Source organism: Acomys russatus, chromosome 22 (genome assembly GCF_903995435.1).
Source record: "Acomys russatus chromosome 22, mAcoRus1.1, whole genome shotgun sequence".
In the NCBI taxonomy this organism is placed as follows: domain Eukaryota; kingdom Metazoa; phylum Chordata; class Mammalia; order Rodentia; family Muridae; genus Acomys; species Acomys russatus.
Genome location: NC_067158.1, coordinates 29,023,694 through 29,047,711, shown reverse-complemented (window position 1 = coordinate 29,047,711; position 24,018 = coordinate 29,023,694). Strand labels below are relative to the sequence as shown.

Here is a 24,018-nt window from a genome sequence, read left to right as displayed (position 1 = left end):
CCTTCCTGGTGAACCACAGATAACCTGTCCCCAATGCTTTTTGGCCAAATGTGCCACAGTTCAGTTACCTGGAAAGAAAGAGTTGAAGGGGGCCACTGTGAGGTGCCTAATCCAAGGCCATGTGGTTGGGTGACAGAACTGGGGCAGAATTGTAACAGGCTTCAAAGCACGCCATGTCCAGTGTGTCCAGTGAGGACATAGCGGTGCCGTAGAGATTGGAGATGGTGTAGGATGGGAACCTCACTGATGCAGGAAGCCAAAGGTATGTTTTGGTGATGTGCATTTGATGGTTTCATGACTGGCTAGAGAATAGGGCTGCATAAGGACTTCAGTTAGATCTCCAGAACCCAGATATAAAATCTCAGTATGGGGGGCACACTTGCACTCCCAGTTCTGGGGAGATGGGACAGAGGCTTGTCAGCCAGCCAGCCTAATCAAATCAGAGTCCCATGTTCTGGTGAGAGACCCTGTCTCAAAACTCAAGATGAGAGGTCGGGGAATGGCTCCATTGCTAAATCACTTGTACACTAATCATGAAGACTGGAATACAGATGTCCAGCATCTGTGTAAAAAGCCATGTAAGTATGGTAGCCCGCCTGCAGTGCCAGAGACCTGGAGGCAGAGACAGGATCACTAGAACAAGTTGTCTTTCTAGATGGACCAAGCCAGCAGCTTCTGGGTTCAGGGAAGAGACCATGCTTTGGTAAACAAAGAGGAGAGCAATCAAGAAAGGCATGCGATCTCAATCTTGTCATCCATACGCATGAGCATACACATGCACCTGGCCATGCACAAGAGCGCACACACCCAAAGAATATGGGCTTGCCCTGCTTGGTCCTGAGATTGTCTCCGGTATGGGACTAAGAATGCAGGTTGTTGGTGGTGTCTCTTCAGACATTCAAGGCAGACTTTGTACTTTAGTGGCACACTGGATCTTGGTGCTAGAATCATAGCCTTTGCTGGCTGCAAAGCCTACCCTACTTGAGGTCAAGACACAATGATGTGCTTGCCAGGGTTATGAAATATCCCACAGTAGCACTCTTCTCTCTGGCAAAGAATTATGGGAATTGAAGCAGTCCCCAGCCTCCCTATTGTGACTTGTCCCTTTGTCCTAATATTAATTGATGTGCTTACTAACCGTGCCACATGTTAGCTGTGGGTTTTGCTGTGTGAGATCTGTTTCTTTGAAGTGTTCATCCTGTTATTTAACATGGAAGAATTCAATTTTCATAACTAATTAAATAATTGTCCTTACTAAGGAGCCAAACTGCCTCTTGGTATATTCACATTCAATACGACGTTTCCCTGAAGTATCTCTCCTTTTTCTATGCCAGTGGAGCAAGCAGGGGTGCTCTCTCTTTTCACATGAGTTAACATGACAGACTAACTCAGCCTTTGCTGCACATATCCTCCTGGCTTAGACTTGAACTCTAACACTTTGGTTCCTAAAAATGTAGCTCACGCATTCCCCAGTGTCCTCACGATAAAGATAAAGCTCAAATGCCTTTGCCCTGTCTCTCAAAGGATGTGGGAATGGCCTCTTAGTTCCCTTCTTGCCTCCTGGTCCCATTAAACTACCAGGAAAAATTTTTTTCTGTGGTGGTTTGATGAATTCAAGAGAAGAGGAATGTGACTGGAACCAGCTAAATAAAAGAGCTTTTTATAAGAAGGAAAGAAAGAACAAAAAAGGAAGGAAGAAAGGAAGAAAGAGGAAGGAAGAGAAGAAAGAAAGGGAGAGAGGGGGCAGGAGGGAGGGAGGGTAGAAAGGAAGATCTAAAACATTTTCTGACCCTTCTAACAAAGATAAAATGAAGATGCAGCACCAAGAATGAGGCATAAAATCATATACAACCACCTTTATTTTTAATCTAAATGACACTCTTAGGAAAATCATTACAAAATCGCCCTCCAGGTGTTCCAGGAGTTACAGAAAGTTTGTCCTTATAAACATGAGCACCATAGTTCCACGTCACAGGACCATAGTTTGGTGGCTTGCTGCCATTGCTTAGCTTCTGGAGAGATGATTGAATGGTTGGTACTGACCCCGGGAAAGGGTAAAATTAGAAATCTATGTCAGACACTGTAGCTCACTTCTGTCATCCAAGCACTTGGGAGGCTGGAGTAGGGGGTATTGTGAATTCAAGGACAGTCTGAGATACATAGTGAAACTCTGTCTCAAAAAACAAGACACAAATAAAGCAATTCAAAATCCAAGTACACTATCTGCTACTGTGGATTACTTTCATACTGCCATAAAGCTGAAAGGCCATAAAATTCAGAGAAATCAGTTCATTATAAATATCAGGGGCTTGGCAAAATAGATGCTGCAGTGCATATTCCATAGATTTTATAGCCAAAAGTATGAAGGGGAACAAAGATGTGGTGTGGCTTGCTGTTGCACGCCTGCAATCTCAGCACTCAAGGAAGCAGACGCAGGCAGTTCTCAGTGAGTTTGAGTCCAGCCTGGTTTACAGAGTTCAGGACAGCCAAGGCTATACAGAGAAACCCTGCCTTGAAAGAAAGAAAGAAAGAAAGAAAGAAAGAAAGAAAGAAAGAAAGAAAGAAAGAAAGAAAGAAAGAAAAGGTGTGTGCTCCTCTGCCTTTATCTACGCCATCATCGTGGTAGACATCATTTCCCTAGATAATGCTATTTTGAGAACCTACCCTCACTCAGCTGTCTGAACATCACCTTTTGTCTGTGAGCCACGCTAGGAGGTAACAATCTCAGTGTTAGAGATGAGGCTCCTGGTGTCCAGCGAGTGTCCGGTGGTGTCTGTCCACAGAGCAAAGCAGCGGCTGGCCACCTAGTGATACTGAAGATATGAAATTGCCTTCATTGCCTGGTCTCATGCCTTGTGAAAAAATAAAAGTCAAATTTGAGTAGGAATACAGAGAAAGTTTGGAAAGTCACCATGGCTGATATTGCACATGAGAAAAATCGAGAGCAAAAGTGTGAGTGAGAAAGTTTTGGGCACTTCTGTAACTCCTTCTACAAACAGACCCCCAGTGAGCCAGCAGCAATGTTGTCATCGGCCTCACACTGCCCTGTGCTCGGCTGGGCCACCATAACGCAATGAGATTGTTTCCACCAAATGCAAACATAAATCCTGGAGAAGACTCTGATTGGTTCTTCTGGCGTCACCTGCTCATCCCAGAGCAAGCAAGCACTGACCTCACTCTCATGACTTACCCCGAATAAATTCCTATGTACTCCAATATAGACAATGGAAACCACAGACCCACACTCTGCTCTGAGCCCCATGGAGGCCTTGTAGGACCATGTGAATGTAGTGCGGGTTCCCAAAAGACCTGGAGGAAGAGGGTAAGAAACAACAGGAAGCATAAAAACAGACCCCCATCCACATCCACACCCACACCTGTACCCCAGCCACCAACAAATGCACATTTAAGCCTCCCTGTGTTGAGTGTCCTCTCAGCCACTTCCATCAGTTCTTCCTGGAAAGAGAAATACATATTTTATCAGGAAGCCTCTCCTATGCAATGCCATCTCCTGTCCCCCAGCCCTCTGTTTCTACAGAGCTTTGCACATATCTAGAAAATTCCCTATTTACACATCTGACTCCTACCTCAGACCACAGTTTGAGTTATTTGTGCATTCTCCTTTGCCAGCATTAAACACTGCCTGGCACACAGTAAGTTCTAGATATTTCTAGAAATGACTTGGGTTGGGCAATAAGGACCTCTAGCTTTTCTCTTCCTTAGCATGTCCCCATTCAGCTGCATGGCTAAGAAGCTCCCACATGCACTGCTCCATACTGGGAAGGGGACAGGAGGTACTGGGCTGAAGAGATTTCTCTGTGTGAAAAGTCTCAGCTGGAAGCATGAAAACACACAGCCCTGTGCTGAGTGGCAGTAGGTGGCAGATCGAAAAGATTAGCAGAGCTTATCATCTGTGTGGATATTGCTCATCTTCCAAAAGGGACTGATTAGTGAGTTTGTGAAATCTGAGCGTGCTTGCCGGTCTCTAAGGTGAGCTGCTGAGGATGGGGACTTTCCAGGGCAGCCTTAGAGGAAGCGGGTTTAGAAGCTGACTCAGGGCTTCAGCGCCGTTCCCGTATCATCTTGTTGGCGGAAGTGTAGGAGGGCATCTGCTGTGGGCAGACTCTTGATGTGTTCTCCTGCCAATGTTTGTTTCTATGAGATGCGTGTACGGGAGCTGGGGAGATGCCTCCATCAATAACGTGATTGACACACAAGCATGGGGACCAGAGTTCAGATCCTCAGGACCTACATAAAAAAATCATCACTGCCTACCTATAATGCCAGCCCTGGGGAAGGGAAGACAAGAGGATCCACGGGGCTGATTGGTCAGCCAGCAGAGCTCAGTCAGTGAACTTCAGGGTCAGTGCGGGACCTTGCCTCAAAAAAAGAGTGACTGAGGACAGTACCCACCATCAACCTCTGGCCTCCACACATAAGTTCACACAGATGTACCTGTGCACACCCACACACATGAACACCCACACCCACATGTGCACACACACACACACACTATGTGTGTTCATAGGCCACACTCATTTTGAATGAACCTGAGTAGCTTATCAGTAGAAGGCACATGTGATGCCAGGAAACTAAGTGTCCCACTGCAGGCACCAGGTCCTGATGAGCCACACTCCAGCCCTTCTCACCAGGGAAACCCACCTTGATCCCTTCCATCCTGATCCATTTTCCTTACCTAGCCTCCGTGTTTCAGTGAAGATTAATAAGAGAAAGGACACAGGTGCTGAGAGGCAGGTGTGTCCCAGCACAGCTCAGCCCATCTGTTCCCTCCCCCTCCTGGAGAGTGACAAGGAAGATAAAAGGGTGAACTATCCACCAGTGGACTGGAGTAGGGCTCCGCTGCTTGCTCTCTGTGTTACAAAAGCAAGCTTAGTGCTTTCTTAGGCTCTTGCTTTCTTCCTTGTAAAGTGGAGTGAGTATATGACACACTCCAGGTGACAGCCCATGAGGTGAGATGACATCTGAAGAAAGAGAGTGCCGTTGAAGACCAAAACCATGCTGTTTGGGTAGGGAGAAGCACAGGTGGCCCAGTTACCTGGCCCCATGTGGCTGCAGGAGCAGTGGTTGATGTATCTGGCCTCCAGGTGGCTTCTATGATGTCCTATAGCAAGCAGAAACATGACATTTTATGCAGGTGACATGGGTTCAAATTCTGATCTTGTCTTTGCTAAGTCAATGCTAGCTTCCTTGTCTGCTATTTTAAAAGCAAACAGTGTGATCGGTGGCCCCGTAAGTAGCTTCAAACCGCATGCCCACTGCACCCCCCAAGGTTCTATAAGTGTGTGTGAGCCTCATCCTGTCAGACCTGCTCACCCCAACCTCTCCTTTGTGCATCTGTGCACATTGTGGACCTGGGAGTTAAATGGTTAATGTGCGTGAGAACTGACTGGGAGAGCTTCCATCCACAGTTGCCTGAGCCAGTGTTCCATGCTTCCCTTTCACGCCACATCTAGATTTTAATTTCAGAAGAAAAAAAATAAGTGACCCTTCTTCCCCGGAAGGCTCTCCTCCTCTCCCCAAGAATGAAGCTGAAATATAAGTGTAATCCACAGCTCTGCTGAGACCATGATGATTGCTTCACCAATGTGGCACGAACGGACATTTACACTCAAGATCAGGCAGTGCTGTAGGCAGTTCAAGGAGATCTCTTTGTGTGCCTTTTCATTTGCCAAAGGGGAGGGTAAAAAAAATCCCCAAAGTGAGTGTCTTCCAAGGGTAGAATTGAAACAAAGGGGAGATAGAATGATGAGGAAACTGGCTTCCATGATGAGGACACAAAAGACATCCATCCAGTTGGACAACACCCTGGCCCCTACACCACCCCATCTCAGCAGAAGCTGGGGAATCCTACAGAGATACAGGGGGGAAGGGAATGATCAGGGCAGAGTATGGGACTACGGAGCTGGCAGCTTCTGCTAACCCAGTGTTGACAGTGTGGCTTAAAGCAATACAGTGCAGCTCCTGAACTTGACTGGCTTCAAGCCAACTTTTAAGTAGGAAATGTGACCTTGGCTAGTGTGTTACACAATCTGTGCCACTGAGGCATGTAAATCGAATAGCTTTTACTTCCATCCCCCTGATGCCCTGGTGACTTGCCTTGACACCTTGGAGGAGTAAGTCCCTGGAGAGTGATACAGCAGGAATATGGACTGCCTTCTCCAGAACTCATACTGGAGTTTAGAAGCTAACGTAAGAAGGTTGAAAGATGATGGGATCTTGCACGTGTTTGGGCCTTGAAGGCTCCTTCACGTGTAGGAATTAGCATCGCTCTCCCAGAGCTGGGCTGATTCTCACAGGATAAGCTCTCTCTCTCTCTCTCTCTTGTGGAACTGAGTTGGTTACCAAGAGAGATTGAGATGTTACAGAGCAAGGCTGCATCTGTTGCCCTTCCACTGTAATCCATGTTGTAACAAAGCAGGACTATAACAGGACTTTCTTGAACCACCAGCTCCCGAATAATGACATGGAGTTTGGCCTTAGCTTAGGCTTGTTCCCAGCTGCTCTTATAACTTAAATTAAGCCATTTATACTAATCTTTGTTCCGCCAGGAGGGTCACTGCCTTTCCTCAGCCGCTCAGTCCTGGTACCCATTTCTTCCTCCATGTCTGACTGGTGAATCTCCCACACATGATTTTTTCCCAGAGTTCCTATCTCTGCCCAGAAGTCCCACTCTCTTCTCCTGCCTTGGCTATTAGCCATTCTTTGTCAAACCAATCAGTTTAGCATAGGAGGGAGTATTCACAAAATATGATGCATCAATACGAATAATTCCAAAGTCCAGCCTGTAATCAGCTCTCTGCTGGTACAAAAATCAGCATTTAAATAATACAAAGACAACCTGTACACAGTACACAAAAAGATCACCCCCAACACAGAAAGCCTTTGCTAAGTGTGGCCATCTGATCCTGGATTTGCAATTTCTAGAACCCTGGGTGAAACAGTCTTATCTCTTGAATAGATCACCCAGTCTCAGGTATCCTGTTATAGCAATGGCTTAAGACATGTACATTCTGCTCATCCCAGGAGAATTTGATAACTATAAGCCTCATCTATTCCACTTTAAACTCCAAGTCTTTTAGGCTCCAGACAATTTGCCATCTTAAGTGTGGGACAGCCCATGAGTGAAGCCTACTTGTATCCCCAGTTATGGAAGAAAATATTCAGGCACAAAGGGATGGAAGCATATCCAAACAGAGTGTATATCTGGTCAGTTTTGGTGACTGATGTTTTGGCCCATCACCAGGCACAGAAGAGTTCATAGGAGAGCTAGTGGGAACACTGTGTGTAGCTCTTCTTCTTTCTATCACTGTCAATTCCAACGGCAGCCCAAGACTTGCTGTTGGCACACATTTGATGTGCATAGCGCACCAGCTCACTGAGAAGTATCCCATGCCCCATGAGAGATTCTCCCATCGCTGAATTGTATTTTATTGGGATGGAGATGGAGCCTCCCCATGCCCACTGATCTCCTCTACCCTGCTATAGCAGACATATGAAGCTGTTCCCATGGCTGCCCTTTCCAAGGTCTGTAGAATTGAACTGTAGTGAGGCATGTGTCTGTCTAGAATCAATGTCTCACAGCCTGACTCTGTCTTAGCTATGACTATGGGACTGGTCCAAGCCATGAAGTATGCACAGAACAGTCACAGGAAAACTCTGGAACTTTCTTAGCCCCACTGGGCATGCTGCCTCTTCCTAACTTTGTTTCTTACTGCTTGGCTTGAGATACACGGAGAGACAGTATCTACATCCCAATGCTTAAGTACAAAGAAGCATGCTGAGAATGCAGTGTGTATCTCGCCTGACACACCACAGTGTTCCTACAGCCCTGGATGCCTACAAATATCTCCTTTAGTTCAGCCATTGCTATCTAAGGGCCAAACATAGTGCATTCCCATCCCCCCATATCTCCCATTCTCATTTTTACGTTACCTATTGAGAACATCAGAGGGCAGGCAGCAGGCATGCCACCAGGGACAGAGTGTCATCCATCTGCTCTGTGAGGCAGCTCTCACATGGCTTCAGAAGGCAGGGATACCTTCCATCCTCCTCACCAGCCAAGAAGACCTGGTGACTCTTGCTATAGGTTCTCATTGTCTCTTAAGAGTGCAGGGCCACACTTTGGTCACTTCCTTCTGGCCACAGAGGAAGAAGATACAGGCAGCCCAGAAGAGGCTAGATAGCCAGAGGTCAGATTTTAGGGGAGGAGGGATCCCCTTTCTGAGGACTAGGAGAGGAAGGAAGAGGGTATGAGGGAGAGAAGGCAAGATCAGGAGGGGATGAGGGAGGGGGCTACAATAGGGATGAAAAGTGAACAAATTTTTTAAAAATTTAAAGTGTGTGGCAAGGGTGCAGACCAATTGTGCCATAGGTCAGTTTGGTCTGGGCAATTCTTCAGGATGATGACTTAATGGTTTTTTTTTAAAGCCTAGGACAGAGTCTGAGATGAAGTTGAGTTGATAAGAGGGATTAGAAGAGCCTGTCTTGGGTCTAGTCATGGAGAGTTCTGTGTCAGTCTTGAGCCTGCTCCCTGCCTTGATCCCTCTGATGTTGATGTAAAAATGACATGAAACCATTGGACTAGGAGGAAGGGGGAAGGTCCAGGATAGGAGCTGCAGACTTCTAGGCATGGCAGCATGAAATAGCCATGGTAGTGATTAATCAATGAATGGTTAGGAGCAAGAGTATCCTAATAAAACTTTATTTATACAAGCCCAGTTGAATAGAGAACACAGTTGCTGAACTCAGCCCAGAGATGTTTCTAGCACTTAGGAAAGTCAATGCAGGGACTTCAGAGAGCCTGTGCCCCATGTCCCCCAACCTTCTTGCTAACATTTACTGTGTGACCCGTTGGTGGTTTGTGTAGTGTAAGCCAGTTTTCAGAACTGTTTGGAATAAAGTCAAAAGTCAGAATAAATAGTTCCAGGTAAATTACCTTGTGTCACCCTCACAGGATTCTGTTATGGTTCATGGAACTTATACAGCACAGCCAGCACCATGCAGAGGATATGAGCACCAGGGCTTTCATTTGAGGAATGAGAGAGAAAGGACCTGCAACCAGGACAGCCAGAAGAGTAGGAGATGTGGAAGGCAAATGTTGGGCATGAGTTTCAATGGCTTCTGAACTGTGTAGTAAGCGCAAGACTTCGTAAAGTGCACCATGGCCTGTGTCTTAGTTTCATTCTGTTGCCATGATAAAACAGTATGACCAAAAGCAACTTGCAAAGGGAAGGGTGTATTGGGCCTGTGCTTCCAGGTCATAGTCCATCACTGAGGACAGCAAGGACAAGACTTTAAGTAGGAACTCAAAGCAGAACTCATGGAGGATTGATGCTTGTAGGATTACTCACTCCTGGCTCATGCTCAGAGAGCTTTCTTGAACAGATCAGGCCAACTTACCTAGGACTGGTGCCACCCATAGTGGACTTGGCCTTCCTATATCAATTAGAAATCAAGACAACCCCCTATAGACACACATGGGCCAATCTGGGCAACTGATATTCTGGGCAACAAATTTCCTCTTTCAAGATGACTCCAAGCAGGGCCAAGGTAACAGGGCTGGCTGGGACACCCTGGCACTCCTCTGGTCCTGTCTTCATCTAGCTAGGTCATGGATGTGTTGGTTATGTTTGCCAAGGTTGATCATTCTTTCTCTAGGAGCAATGCAGTATTTAGTAGCCCAGGACTCCTAGTCCCTTCCTACCTCTAGCTCTTTCTTGCTTATGAGATACTGTCATTGCAATTTGAACTGCCATTATCCCAAGAAAAGTGTCATTAATATTTCATCCTACATGGGACTCGAAGTTTCCAAATGTTTGAAAAGGAGATGACGGCTGTACTCCCATCTCTTCTGCATCAGTGAACTGTTTAATAAGATTTCAGCTTCATCGATGCCCTTACAATCATGACTATATCCACATGCATTGAGCCCAAGGCCCCAAGCATGAGGAAGGGGAGTCTCTCAGACTAAAGTCCAACTTCTCCCGCTGTGCCACTCATTCACAATCAGACTGATTTATGCAGGTGATTCCAGACTAGGAGTAGAGATATTGTTTTTTAAACTATGAGCCCAGGAAAGTTTTTAGATTGGTATCAGCACAGCCAAGCCCATGAGAGACAGAAGGCCCAGAGCTTGGTGAGGGAGCCTCATGTCATTCACACCTGAGGTCAGAAAAGATGCCTGTTTTGAACTGTGAGTCAAACCCATCACTTCCACAATCAAAAGCTGTGATGGGGTCAGCCTGGAGCCTGGACATGTCTGCTTGAATGGGAGATACATTAGAGGCCTGGTTCTCCTGTGAGAATTCACCCCAGACAGCAAAGGAGGAGGAGGAAGCCCAGCCTTTGACCACTCGCGTACATAACTTGTGGATCTGTGTTAGTAGGGACTGGGATGACCCTAAACACTCCTGGAGGTGATTTCCATGTCTTCATTGTGATTTATTCTTCCTTCATTCTTTGTTTATCATTTGGCCAACTCTACCAGGACATCTCTCAGACACACACAACACAGCGTGTCCAGCACAGACACCACCATCTTTCTTTCCCTCCAGCTGGGTCTCACTCAAGCTTTCCATCTCTGAGAAAGAAGCACCATCAAGTGGGTTCCAGGACATGAAGTGCCATGGCTTTCCACTTTCTTGACCTCTCCTCTTGTCTTATGGGGCCTGTGGGAAGGCCTCCGCTATCCACTCCATCCTTCCTTACCAATGTCCTCTTGGACCTGCAATTCTGTCCTCCTCCCTCCAACCCAAGAGTGTCAGCACCTGCCTGTATTCTTCCTGGTTCCTATAGTCATGATTACCAGATGGACTCAGTCCGCATGATCTCTGCTCTATTTTCAGGGTATCTATTGCTGTAAAGAGACACCATGGCCACAGCAAAGGAAAACATTTAATTGAAGTTTGTTTATAGGTCAGAGATTTGGTCCATTATCATTATGGCAGGAAGCATGGTGGTATTCAGGTAGACAGTGATGGAGAGGTAAGTGATAGTTCTACATCTGGATCAGCAGGTGGCAGGAAGAGAGAGTGACACTTGGCCTGGTTTGAGAATCTGAAGCCTCAAAGACCACCCCAAAGGACACAATTCCTCCAACAAGGCCACACTGCTTCCAACAAGGCCGCATCACCAATAATGCCACTCCCTATGAGTCTGTGAAGGCCATTTTCATTCAAACCACCACAGTGACTGTAATGTGTCCTTCTCAAATTATCATCTATTGCAGACTTCAAACTATTACCTCATATGGAAATAGGATCTCTGCTGATGTAATTCGGGTGCAGATTAAATGAGGTCATGCTACATAAGGTGAGCCAGTCACAGAGCCTTAGAGGGAGAACAGAAAAAGAAAAGAACCCAGCAGGACAGAAAAGAAAGAAGGTGATGTGAAAAGGGTATTGCCACCAGCCTTCAAGCTCCAGAGGCCACCCAAAACTGATTGAGGCAAGAAGGACTTACCCTTAGAGTCTTCAAATAGATCATAGGCCTGCAAACACCTTGAGACTGAACTCTAGCCATCAGAAATTAAGAGAATCAGATTCATCTCTTAAAGCCAATGCGGTAGCTTGTTGCAGAAACCCCAATGAATTCTCTATTTTAAAAATTCCTGCCATACATGCATATTTCCTGGTACTGATTACTTAATATTCTCTATTAGTCTTAATGCTTTGTGCCATGACAGATTAGTTCAAAAAATGCTACCAATCTGCTCTTCAGAGAAGCAGCAGCTATGTTTGTTATGAATATCAGACGACTGTTTTAGTTTGTTCAGATTGCTATAACAAAGCACCTTAGGCTAGGTAGTTTATAAACAACAGAAATGCATTGCTCACAGTTCTTGAACCTGGGAAGGTCAAGCGATGGCCAGCAGGATCAGTATTTTTCCTATAGGTGGTGTCTCTGTGTCCTCACCAAGAGAAAAGGATCTATCAACATCATCAGTAAAGTTACTAATTTCTCAGTGAGGGGGAACCTGCAGGGCCCAGTCATTCTCTTAGCACTACCATGCACCTCATTTTATTGCCCTGGGAATTAGGTTTTTGAATGTGAATAGGGGGCATTAATATTCAGACTACAAACATACATACGGTCAAATAAAAACAGTGTTAGTCAGGCTGGCAAGAAGGCTTAGTGGGTAAAGATGCTTGCCATTAGGCCTGACAACCTGAGTTGGATTCCTGCCTTCGTGCACGTGGAAGGAGAAGACAGAGTTGTTACAAGCTGTGCTACGTCCTCCACACATGCAACATACACAGACGCGTGTGCACGCGCGCACGCGCGCGCACACACACACACACACGGTATAATAAAAATAAAACACAGCAATAGTCATTGCTAGATACCATCACTCACCAAGGAAGTTGTTCCTTTTCTTTGTTAGAAGGAAAGACCAACACATATCGGAGGTCAAGGAGATTGATGCCTGAGTCTATGGCACCACCACCTCCATCTAATTAGGATGGAATATGAATTTCTAGAGGATAGATTTATCTCAAACATGACTCAGTGAGACTGAGGGACATGGATGCTTTCTGGGATCACCAGCGACCCTGCTGGTCTCCACAGTCCTCCATGAAACTTGAGGGTTATCAGCCACTGCACACGCATGCTTGACCTGGCCAAGTCTGCTCTCCCAGTCTCTCTACTTACAAAGCCTTCCGGAGCTCATTGTTTTTTCTCCCAACATGAGACATTAAACCCAGGACCTGCTGCTATACTGGCACTCTGAGGTGCATCTCCAGCCTTTGTGAATTTTGTCTGAGACACAGTCTCACCAAGTTGCCCAGGCTGTCCTTGAACTTTAATCCACCTTCCTCAACTTCCCCGGTAGCTGTATTATGGGCCTGTGTCACCACATCCATCCTTCATTCTTTTGGTCTTTCCAAAGCACTTGCTTTGTCATGGGACACCCTTGTGTCCCACCACTGTGCCTCTACAGTTTCCTGGCAGCTCCCCTAACCCTTTCTTCCTTGGAGACAGACACAATAATTAGCCCATGTTATAAAAAAAACTGAGGCTCAGAAAAACTATGAGACCTAGGGCTAGTTGGTTTTAGGTAGAATCCAAAGGTGGCTCCCATTACTGATAGTCCAAGACTTTGCAACTCTCCATCATTTTACCAATGTGTCCTCATAGTTAAAACTGACAACACCTGGGACCTGAAAACAGCAACCCTCATGGTATCAGTTCATTTTGGGGGTGCCAAGCAGGCTATGCTTGCAAGCCAAAGTCCCCTAGTAAAATAGAGCAGAAAGCCTTTCCTTTGTGGTACCGCTCAGAGCCTGTGGTCAGCCACAGGCAGGGGGGTAATGGGACTGTTAGTATGCTTTCCTCCGGCTGAGCTGTGTTTGCCCTCCCAGTCTGCTCCACCACCACTCATGTGGACTCCTGCATGAGCCATGGTATGAACACCCTCTCCCTACCAAACTAAGAGCACCTGGCCCTGAGTCCAAGGACCTCAGAAGCTGAAAGACAGCTTCCAAAGAAAGCAGAGCTGGCCACCACCACCCTAAGTTTTAGTGAGGAGCTTGTGTTACATCATAACACAACACAGACGATGCATGAGGAGGCCGAACAAGCTGTCAGCCTGAGTCTCTTCTAAGCTCTAGGGGAACCACCCTCATTACCTCGTGTCAAAGCCCCAATTCCAAATCCTTTCAACACGAGATAGGGCTGGAGGAATATTCAAATCATAGCACCCTGTAAGCAGAGCAGAGGTCTCACTCCCCACTGGGTATGGAAGACTATGCACATTTAAGAACTTACCTGCAGAATGGAAAGCTGTGACTGGCCTGGGAAGCTGAAGTTTCTGATGATGCTAACTTACAGCCTCCTGGGAAGCTATGAGACAGCCAACCTAGCGCAGGTCCAGGCCTTCCAGGCAGAGCAAAAGTATCAGTTCAGAGTAGAGCTAACCTTTGCTTTTGTGTTTACTGGTGCTATCCTTGGTCCTGGAGACAAAACCATGGGAAATACCTGCGCGTAGGCGAGCTAGTTAATAAGCAAGCTATTAAGGTTGGGTGATGGGGATATGGAAAGAAACAGAGGCTGGAAGTTATAAGGTACTGGGGAGCTGAGATAATCAGGGAAGAGTGGGGGATCCGTGCATACTTGAGATTAGCCCTCCTAGGTAAGGATAAACAAAGTGAAGGGCACAGGTGAAACTCTGCTCAGCTCTGCAGACTGGAAGAGACAGATGCAGATAGACAGATCCAGGTCACCAGGGCTAGTGGGTGTGAGGTGGGTTCTGTAAGTTTAGCTGTGCCTGACATAATAATTTCAGGTAGGGCGGACCATATACATGATGGCTCCATAGGAAAAATTCTTCCTGCCTACTAATCCTACAGCGTCATTTCCTGATGAGATAAACAAAGTCCTGCCAGTGTGCAGCAGTTGCCCCATCTTGCCGCACTGCCTCGCTGCCTAGTCTTGGAGCCACAGGCTGTACCAGACAGCCCAGGTCAGCAGTAACCACACAGTCCAGGTGCAGACAAGTGCATTCCTCTAGGTTTCCACAGTCCCAGTCACACACTCTATTGCTCAGAACACCCTTCACTAAGTGGCACGTGGAATTTCTGGTTTCTTCAGCAGGTGAATCATGAGAAAGGTTTGAGCAGAGGGTGGACATTATGTTGTGATGGCACACAGGGTGCCAAAGCTGACACTGCGGGAGGGAGGGGACGTGTTGTTCAGCTCTCTGTGGACTGTGAGGGAAGAAAAAATGAAGGCTGACTCTTCAGGGCTTTGGGGGCAGAAGCTGTTCAGAGAGGGGGGGAGAGAGAGAGAGAGAGAGAGAGAGAGAGAGGAAGAAGAAGAAGAGGAGGAGGAGGACAGGAGGAGAGGAGAGGAGAGAGGAGGGGAAAAGAGAGACCACACGCTAATGATGGATGGTGACTTAGGGTGGCATTCATGGTGATGGTTGCATTTTTCTTCTCCTGTAGCACCCCACCTCAGGGTACAGGGCCAGGTGAGGAAGCCAGTTCTAAATGGGTCTCGGGTTCTGATGGGGAGATCAGGAAAGAGTTAAGAGTTTGAGAGAAAGAAAACATGAACTTGAGACAGAATCTGATCTAGGACGCATGAGAGGCAAGGATGAGGGAGGGCATGGTGCGCAGGACTGAGGGAGAAGGTCATGGGCCAGTGTGAATGGAGAGCATACTGAACTGAAGTGGTCTGTGCCTGAATTAGAAACCTTGATGTTACATCACATCTCCAGCTGTCTGGCAGTGGCTTCAGGGCCCTGGCAAATAGCCACCCACTAAATCCCACTGTTGCTTACCTGCTGCTGCGGAGGATTTCTCCTGAAGGGCTCTGGGTCTGTTGGAGCAGGCCGAGGCAGACACAGACCCCTTCAGCTCAGTATGCTCAGCAGAAATAGAAAAAAAAACTCTGACCTTGAGAGTGGGGGGGGGGGGTCCATGAAAGTTCTGGGATCTATCGATGCTTTGGCTCACACAACAGTGGCTCCCTAATCATGCTTATGAAGATAAACACTTGCCTGCCTCATCCATGAAGGAATTCCCAGTACATCTTTGAATTATTTTGCATATCTGAAAGCTTCAAATCTCCAGAGATGTGCTTAGAAGTGCTGAGGCAGGTACAGCTGCCTTGGTCACTCAATCCACCTCAAGGCCCTTGGCAGACAATGCCCTTGAGGTGAGTTAACTAGTGTCACCATGTTGGCGGCTGCTCTTGACATAGCAGAGGAAGCTACCCCTCCCCCCACAAAGCATGGCCTGACCACAGATGTATGAAGAAGTGAATGAGGTCAGCAACTGTGTGAAGTTTCATGCTACGTGCAAGACACCACACCCTTCACAGCTTGTGTACATTGAAAGACTTGCTTTCACACTTTAAGCCAGTGAAGGATTTTTCTATATATATTCAGCATGTTTGATGGCTATCTTTAAGGTCCCCAGTTGACAGTTACACCCAAGTCTTAGTGTTCTTTCATTTTTAAGACTATACTTATGCAGAGAATGCAGAACCAACCTACCAGGGCTGTTGGCACCAGAGAACCATGAGAGGACTTATGAAGGGGAAGAGCCAGGGCCCTTTGTAAAGCCACTGCATCATAGTCTAAAGGACATGCCACTTTATACGTGGGAGATGATGAGTACAACGTATTCTGCATTTCAAAGAGTGTTTCATTAAAAGAATAAAGATCAGTAAGCATATATCTCAGTTTCCCACTGAGAATCCTCAGCCAATCAGATAGCTTTGACTCAGAGATTGACCTGAGGGTGACAACCAATTAGCATCTAGAACATACAGAGAACTAAAAACAACAAAAAAATTAAAACAGAAAAAGCTGGCCTATGGATCTGAACAGAATTCTCAATGGGAGAAATAAAAGATAACTAAGACATATTTTCAAAAGTGTTCAATGTCCTTAGCAATTAGGGAAATGCAAATTAAAACCACCGTGGGCTTTTCAATTGTCTCCGTCACTGCCTGAGATCACCAGTGTGGAATATTAAGAAGTCCCAGCAAAGGGCAGAGGCAGAAACTGACTCCTGGCCCTCCTCGGCCATCTATCTGTGCTGTTTTTTAAAAATAGCAGGCACAGCTGATATTTTACAATGTTCCTGAGCAGGAGTTGAGGTTCATCCCAGGGCAAGCCCAGGGTTGATAGCTTCCCAGGCACACATCCTATTGGAGCGTCATATTGCCTGGCTGGGATGAGTCTGTCCTCAGCAAATATCGTCACAGCCGGCCCCGGCCACGCTATGCTTCTCCTGTCCTTTCTGGGCGTGCATCTCGTTTCCAGCAGGGTGACGCTCCAGAGGCTGAGATATGATCACTGTGAAAAATAGACGCGGAGGAAATGGACCTGGAAGCGCTGAGCGGGCAGCTCTGATAAGAGGCTCTGCCCAGAAAGCACTCTATTAAATCCCAAGCCGCTCTCCCTCCCTCCCCGAGCCAGCACCTCTTCCAACCAGCTTGACCCAAGCCTTGCTCAGAAAAATCACAGCCAGACAAAAATCTAATTCGCTTTCAAAAAGCTGGAGAAACTGCCCTGCCGTTCTTCCAAGCACCTTTAAAAAGCTCCCATAGTCCTGGCTGTCTGTTTTCAGCTCTCAACCTGGAAGGCAACCCTGAACACTGGACCAAACGCGCCTGAGAGCCACAGTGAGGCAGCTGCTGTTTTTTTCCCCCAGATGAGGAATCCTAGGCCCTAGAGTACCATGTCCAGGACTTCATGGCTAGTATAGTCTGGCCATGCAAGTAAATGCCACTAACTTGGCAGTTTTAAATCACCCATGTTTGTGTTCCAGGATGCAGGCCCACCTCTTCTAGGTCCTCTATTTAAAGCCTCAAAACTGCCCTTGGGTCTTCTTCTGAGCTCTCGGAGTGCTTGGCAGAAATCGGTCACTGTATCTTAAAACTGAGGTTTTTCTTACATTCAAGCTCCTTACTGACTGAAGGGTGTTCCCATCTCCTGGAGGCTTCTTCATGGCATGGCCAGGTAGCCTTGCTCACACATGGTCTTCCAAAATAGTGCAGGCCCTCACTGCATCTGCCTCAGCTGATTCTGAGGTAAGGTGACATGCTTATGAGGAGGAAGTCCCATATATTCTGCCATATGACATAAGTACAGCAAATCAAGGCCACCCATCACTTTGGCCATGTTCCACTGGATGGAACCTACTACAAGGGCAACACCCTCTCCTCTGGGACTCTGGCTGCCTCATTCACAAGAGGAGGACCTGCTTCTTGCCTGTTGCATGTCGGTCTTGTATCACTTCTGAGCTCCGACCAGGACCTACCAGACCCCTGGTTTATTATCTTTAAAGCACCTGTCCCAGCTTGCTACTGATCATTTGTCATATACTTTCTTCCTGGGTCCCTCCTAGGATGCAAGTCCATTGGCCAGACCTGTTTTATTCTGTGTGCCGTTGGTGAGCAGAGAGGAAAGAGACTCTTCAGACACTTAAGACTCTACTCTGTGCTAGGAACTGACATAAAAGGCATGTACTATGGGCCTGGTATTTAATCCGCTCAGCAAAGAAAACTGAAGGATAGCCCAGATGGCCAGAGAGGGGCTGGTCTCTGAACCCAGGCAATCTGAGTCCTCAGCTAGACTCTTCCAGATGGGCAGCTCCTGTCTCTGTTTCTACAGTTCAAGGTGCTACAAGCAGGGCCTTTGTAATGTGGCTACAGAGCTTGGACAGGTAATGGGCTTGTCTGAAGCTGTACCAGAGTTGGTGGGCTTCCCACCTTTCTATGGAGGTAAGCCTCACCCCCATCAACTCATCTTCCACCATGCCAGGGTAGACAGAAAAATCCCCACAGCATTGGTGGCTTAGATAGCTGAGATCTCCTCTCTTCCAGTGACCCCCAAAGCCAAGAGCAGTCAGGGCCACACTTGCCCCAGTGATTCTGGAGAGAACCCTTTTCTGGCTCTTCAGCTTGTGACTGCCTCTCTTCGATCTGCATCCATCTATGTAGACCGTCTTGTTCCTTGTCTGTGTACCCATGTCTTCATCCACTCTAGAAAGATGGGCTTCGCTGGGTCTGGGACAGGCCCTGGTCCCAGGGTAGTTTTACTTTTAGAGCTCTCTCTGCTCCTACTCTGGGTCTGTGGGTGGATATGAACTAGGAGACACTGTTCAGGCCTGCATGCCAGATCCTGCCTTCTTTGTCATCCCAAGCATGTTTTAATGCTATGTTTGGCCCCTGGCCTCACCGGTGATTTGGGGATTACATTTCTTGGACCAGTTACCTTCCCCATAATTCCCACAAACCAATAAAGTCACCCCAGTCCTCAGGATATCTTCAGATTCAGTCTTTAATGGGTGCTTCTCTCTTCTCTTTCTTTTTGTTCTTTTTGTCTTAAGGTGCATCCCAAGCTGGCCTTAAACTTGTGATCCCCCTGCCTCATCCTCTTCATTTGCCTACTGGCACACATGCCACCGCAGCCAGCAGCATTCTTCTTCCCTTACACTTTTTTTTATTATTGTAAAAATTTATTTTCTGAGAAGTCCATGCATGTGTTCAATGTCTCTTGATCACCCCCACCCCCACCCCCTCCTCCTAGTTCTTCCCCCACACATCTCCACCCCAACTTCATGTCTTCTTGTTTTGTTTTTGTTTTTTTTATAACACACAGAATCCAACTAGTGCTGCCCATATGTGGACAAGTGTGGGGCCATCCACTGGGACATGGACAACATACCAGTGACCACCCACTCCAAAGAAATGTCTCTCTCTCCCCCATCAGCCTTCAACTCCCAGTCACTCCTCAGCTTAGGGCGTAACATTGGGAGCCCCTTCCTCTTCATGGTCAAGTTTTTAACTGGCTTGATAGTGTAGGGTGCCCAGCTGCAGTATGTGTGTACACGCACTGAAGAAAATAGTGCGGTTTCATTCTGACATTTTCATACATGCTTATATCAACGATCCTGACACACTTATTTCCCCCGTGAGAGATGCTGCTGGGAGCCACTCCGGGTAAGAAGCTAGTGTTTGCTGACCTAATTTCCACACATTGACACTGGGACCTCTGTCTCTTGTTTTAATTTTCTTTGTTATCGAGTTCATCCTTCCCTTGGGGCTCTCTTGTCTTCTCTACACACAACCTCTTTGGTCACATGGGTGTCCTATGAACCTGGTGGCAGGGCCCTGTTTATCTAATGCTCATCCAAATTCATAGGCTTGAAAAGTCTCAATGAGAATCAAAATTGAAATGTAGAAGATATGCATTGCTCTCCTGGTCCTGGAAGAGATTGTCTGGCATCAGCAGTCACCCTGCACACCTCTCCACATAGAGTTAATATTTGATCAACTCAGGAGCAGTTACTCCCTATTTCTGAGAAGGCTGTCATTAGTCACCTCACTACGGCTGTGACATTTACTCTGGATGTGTGGAGGGTGTGACTCCGAAATCTGTGGTTTTTCTACCACAGCAAGTTGGGGGCTGAAGCTTGCTGTCACATGCCTACCCTTCCTTTCCCGTGCCACTCAAGTTCCATGGGTGCACAAGAGTGACTGGCACTGTGTGGGGTGCCCAGATGCAGACATCAGAGAGCAAAGCCCTATCTTGCAAGGTGCTTCCTGGTTTGGAGAGCCTCTTTGCTAGAGTAGCAAGATCAACTAGAACTTTCTAGAAACCTACTCCTACCCAGATTGTTCACTGTGTAGTTCAGTTTCCTAAGATGTTCATCAGACCTTCTCCATGAAGGGCCAGAAGGTGAATTCTTCAGTCCTTCAGAAGTACTGCAGCGTCAGATCTTAATCTTGGTGTGTGTGTGTGTGTGTGTGTGTGTGTGTGTGTGTGTGTGTGTGCGTGTGTGCGTGTGTGTGTGTGTGTGCATTTGAGTGTCTGTATATGTATGTCTGTGTGTGTGTGTTTGTGTCTGTATCTTAGTGTGCATTATACATGTGGATATCTGTGTAAATGCATGTGTGTGTGTTTCTGTGTCTGCCTGTACACATTTTTGTATATATGCATGTGTGTCTGTGTGTGTATATATATATACATACATGTGTGTGTTTCTGTTTGTATAAATGTATGTGTCTGTATGTATGTGTTTCTCTCTGTATGTATATAAATGTGTGTGTGTCTGTGTCTGTGTCTTAGTGTGCATGTATACATGTGGGTATCTGTGTATATGCATGTGTGTGTTTGTGCATGTGTCTCTGTGTCTGCCTGTACACATTTTTGAGTGTATGCATGTGTGTGTTTCTTTGTGTATAAAAGTGTGTATGTGTTTCTCTCTGTGTGTATATAAATGTGTGTATCTGTGTCTGTGCCTGTGAGTGTGCATGCATGCCTGTGAGTCTGTGTCTGTGGGTGTGCATGCATACCTGTGAATGTGTGTGTATGCCAGAGGTTGGTGTCAAATGTCTCCGTTGATCACTCTCTACCTTTTTGATAAAGGATTTCTCCCTAACCTGGAGCTCCTCGATTCAGTTAGACTGGCCACTGAGCTCCAAGATCTGCCTGTGTCCACACCCTCTAGTCCTGGGCTTACAGACATATGCAGTGAATTTGGCTTTTATGTAGGTGCTAGCGGTTCAAATTTACAGGCAACTCCCCATCCCCTTTGGGTTGTTTTTACAATGTTTTATCCTAAGTTGCTTCTTGTGCCTACAAAGTGACACAGGGGGCTCTCCAGGCATGAAGGCTGAAGGATTGCACGGCTGGAGGGAAAGCGCTTTCGCTTGCTGACACATGCTTCATATTCAATCTACTACCTCTATTATGACAAGGAAAATAACAATTTCAACACACAGGGTGACAATTTCTCCTGAACATTACTGACAGTGTTGAAAGGCCCAACATTAAGAATGACACCCGCCCCGAAAAAAAAAACAAAAAAAAACCAGCAGGCAATCTACTCAAGGGTCCAGAAAGAGGAGGAAGTTCTGACTTCTCATGGGTTCCGTCGTCACACTTACCTCAGTGCTCTGAAGCCTCCCTCCATGGGAAGGACAGCAGCCTAGAGTCCCTCCCAGAGCCTGAGACCGTATCGCTTGTAATACTTGGGCTGGCTTAGGACTCACATCCCCGTCTGTGTTTTTCTTGCAGAGACATCAAGCCAGACAACATCCTGCTGGACGAGCATGGTGAGTCGTCTCCTTTCCCTTCCCTAGGGCTCCAGTGCAGTGTGGGGCATGAGAGACCAATGAGGGGTCGGGGAGTGGATCTTAGGTGCTCAAGGAAACATTCATGCTATTCCAGTCCTGACAGTGACATGTGTTGTGTCTGGGCAATGTCCCGTCAGTTGAATTGAACTATTGTCAGGCATCACCTCTGAAGCCGTTGTTATTTGTGTCCTGGCTTGAGGATGACAGGGAACAGTGAGGACAGAAGAGCTTGGGATTACTGTAATGCCCTAGCTCTATGCGAGGGTGCAGAAGGTCTGAGGGCAGTACCCATCCTCTCACCTGCCCCTGTGCTCTGTTCAGGCACACTCAAGTTCAGGTCATAGAAAGCATGTGAAATGAAGCTGAAAAGAGGTGTAAGCGCCTCTTCTTGCAGGATTCCCAGGGAAGCACAGACTTCAGGGAAAAGAGGTCCACAAGGCTGGTGCTGAGCAGCATCCATTGATACCCTGCTGATGGAGAGGACTTCTGAGCAGATACATTCCAGCTGTGGACAGCTGCCCAAGGCAGAATCCAGGCAGGAACACCAACCAACTCATGGAACCAACTCATGGAACAGTTTTCATTTATGAGAACTGCCTTAGAAAGCCAACAGGGAAGCCCAGGACCATTGTTGCATGGCCTGCTGTGATCCCTACAGCCATCATCAGTCCTCCCAACACTGCTACACAAGAGCACCTAGGTAGACAGGTTGCGGTCCCGACCCTGTGGGCCTCACAGTCTTGTCCTGTGCATTGGATAAGCTACTGAGAGCTAGGAAGCATGTGTGGGAGAGCCAAGGGGGGTCACTACAGTGTAGGTGGGATGATGATGACAGATGAGGATACACTAGGAAGCACTCTGGGGAACAGCTAGTGAGAAGAGAGCTTTATCCCCCAGTCCTACCTGAATGGGGTCGGGTCTCTCTGAGCCTCATTCCTCAATTCAGTGATTTGGTGTTCATCAAGAAGAACATGAGAGCCACTGAAGTGTAAGTACCAAGTGGGATTGGAGAAGCGCTACAGATACTGTATGGAAAATGGACCAGCGGGAGCAGATTAGCCCTGTGGGGGCCCAATATGAGCAGCAAGGGGGCCCGGCTTGATGGGTTGCTATAACTACACACAGGGATCTGGGAACTTCAATCACAGACGTCTGAGATGGTCGGCAGATGCAGACATCACCTTCTTCATGGGTGCTCACTCTTCCCTCTGCCCATGTCTGTGTCCTGTTCTCATGAGGACGCCAGGCAGACTGGAGTAGGACCCACCCCGACTGGCCTCATTTTTATCTCTTTAAACATTAAATCTCCAAATCCACTTTGTCTTCAACTACAGGGCTTGAAATTTAGCATATGAGCTTTAGGTACACCATTCAGTTCACCACGTTATACAAGTAATGGGCATGAGAGCCCCATGTGCCAGCAGGTAGCCCTAAGTCACTAGCTCCATCACTTTTAGAGGCTGAAAGTACCTGAACTGTGGGCCTCATCTAGCTCCCAGGATTCAGAGGCAATTTTCTAGGGACTCTCAGTTCTTCATAACTATCATAGGGCAGAGACATGGGAAGATTGTTCTATTTAAGGGAGGGTGTAATGTGCAAGGTTCCCAGGATACTCTGTGGATCTATAAGAAGCCACGAGTGAATTAGGAGGCAGCTTTGATTGACAATTTTACTATTCCTACACAAAGCTCTGGATTAGTTCTCAAGCCTGAATCTGCATTTTAGAACCACACAAGGGGACTGGGGAAATGGCTCAGGAGATAAAGCTCTTGCCAGGCAAAAATAAGGATTCCACCTCCAGCACCCACATAAAAATCCTGGGAGATGTGGTGCATAATTGCAGTCTTGGCAAGGTAAGCTAAAGAAAGGTGGACCCCTGGGGGTTACTGGCCAGCCAGCCTAGGCTAATAGGCTAGACCTGGTGTGTGTCTGTGTGTAAAATACACAGGTTTTTCTCTAGCCTCTTCATTCATACAAATACACATGCACCCACACACCTGTGCATACATGTTCACCTTCACACATACACACACACACACACACACACACACACACACACACACACACACACACGTCTCTCCATAGTTTACACCAATTTCCTGTAGCCTCATGGCAAATGGATTCTGAAGCCTTGGAAACCCACAGTGATGTTCCTTCCTTTCACTAGACTCCTCAGGGTATGTCACACCTTTGATAGACATTGGGGCAGAAATTTAATTTTCTGTAGCTTTGATCATTCATCTCATGAGTTTGTGTGTATATTACATCTTCTAAAGCTTTTCTATTGAGCAGGTGCCACTCAGTGTGAACATAACCAGGGGCAAGACCCTCCATATACCTAAAGTGGCACATTAAGAATGTGCACATAGCACATTCTGACAGCACCCACCCACCTCTTCTGAA

At 47.0% G+C, this 24,018-nt stretch overlaps 1 protein-coding gene across 1 annotated transcript in view; it reads left to right on the top strand.

The window, feature by feature from the left end:
- Positions 1-24,018, top strand: part of Stk32b (serine/threonine kinase 32B) — a 242,359-nt gene that overhangs the window by 168,634 nt on the left and 49,707 nt on the right. Inside the window, exon 5 of the mRNA XM_051165037.1 lies at positions 21,557-21,594. Coding sequence (XP_051020994.1) covers positions 21,557-21,594 — 38 coding nt within the window. The remainder of the gene's footprint in view (positions 1-21,556; positions 21,595-24,018) is intronic.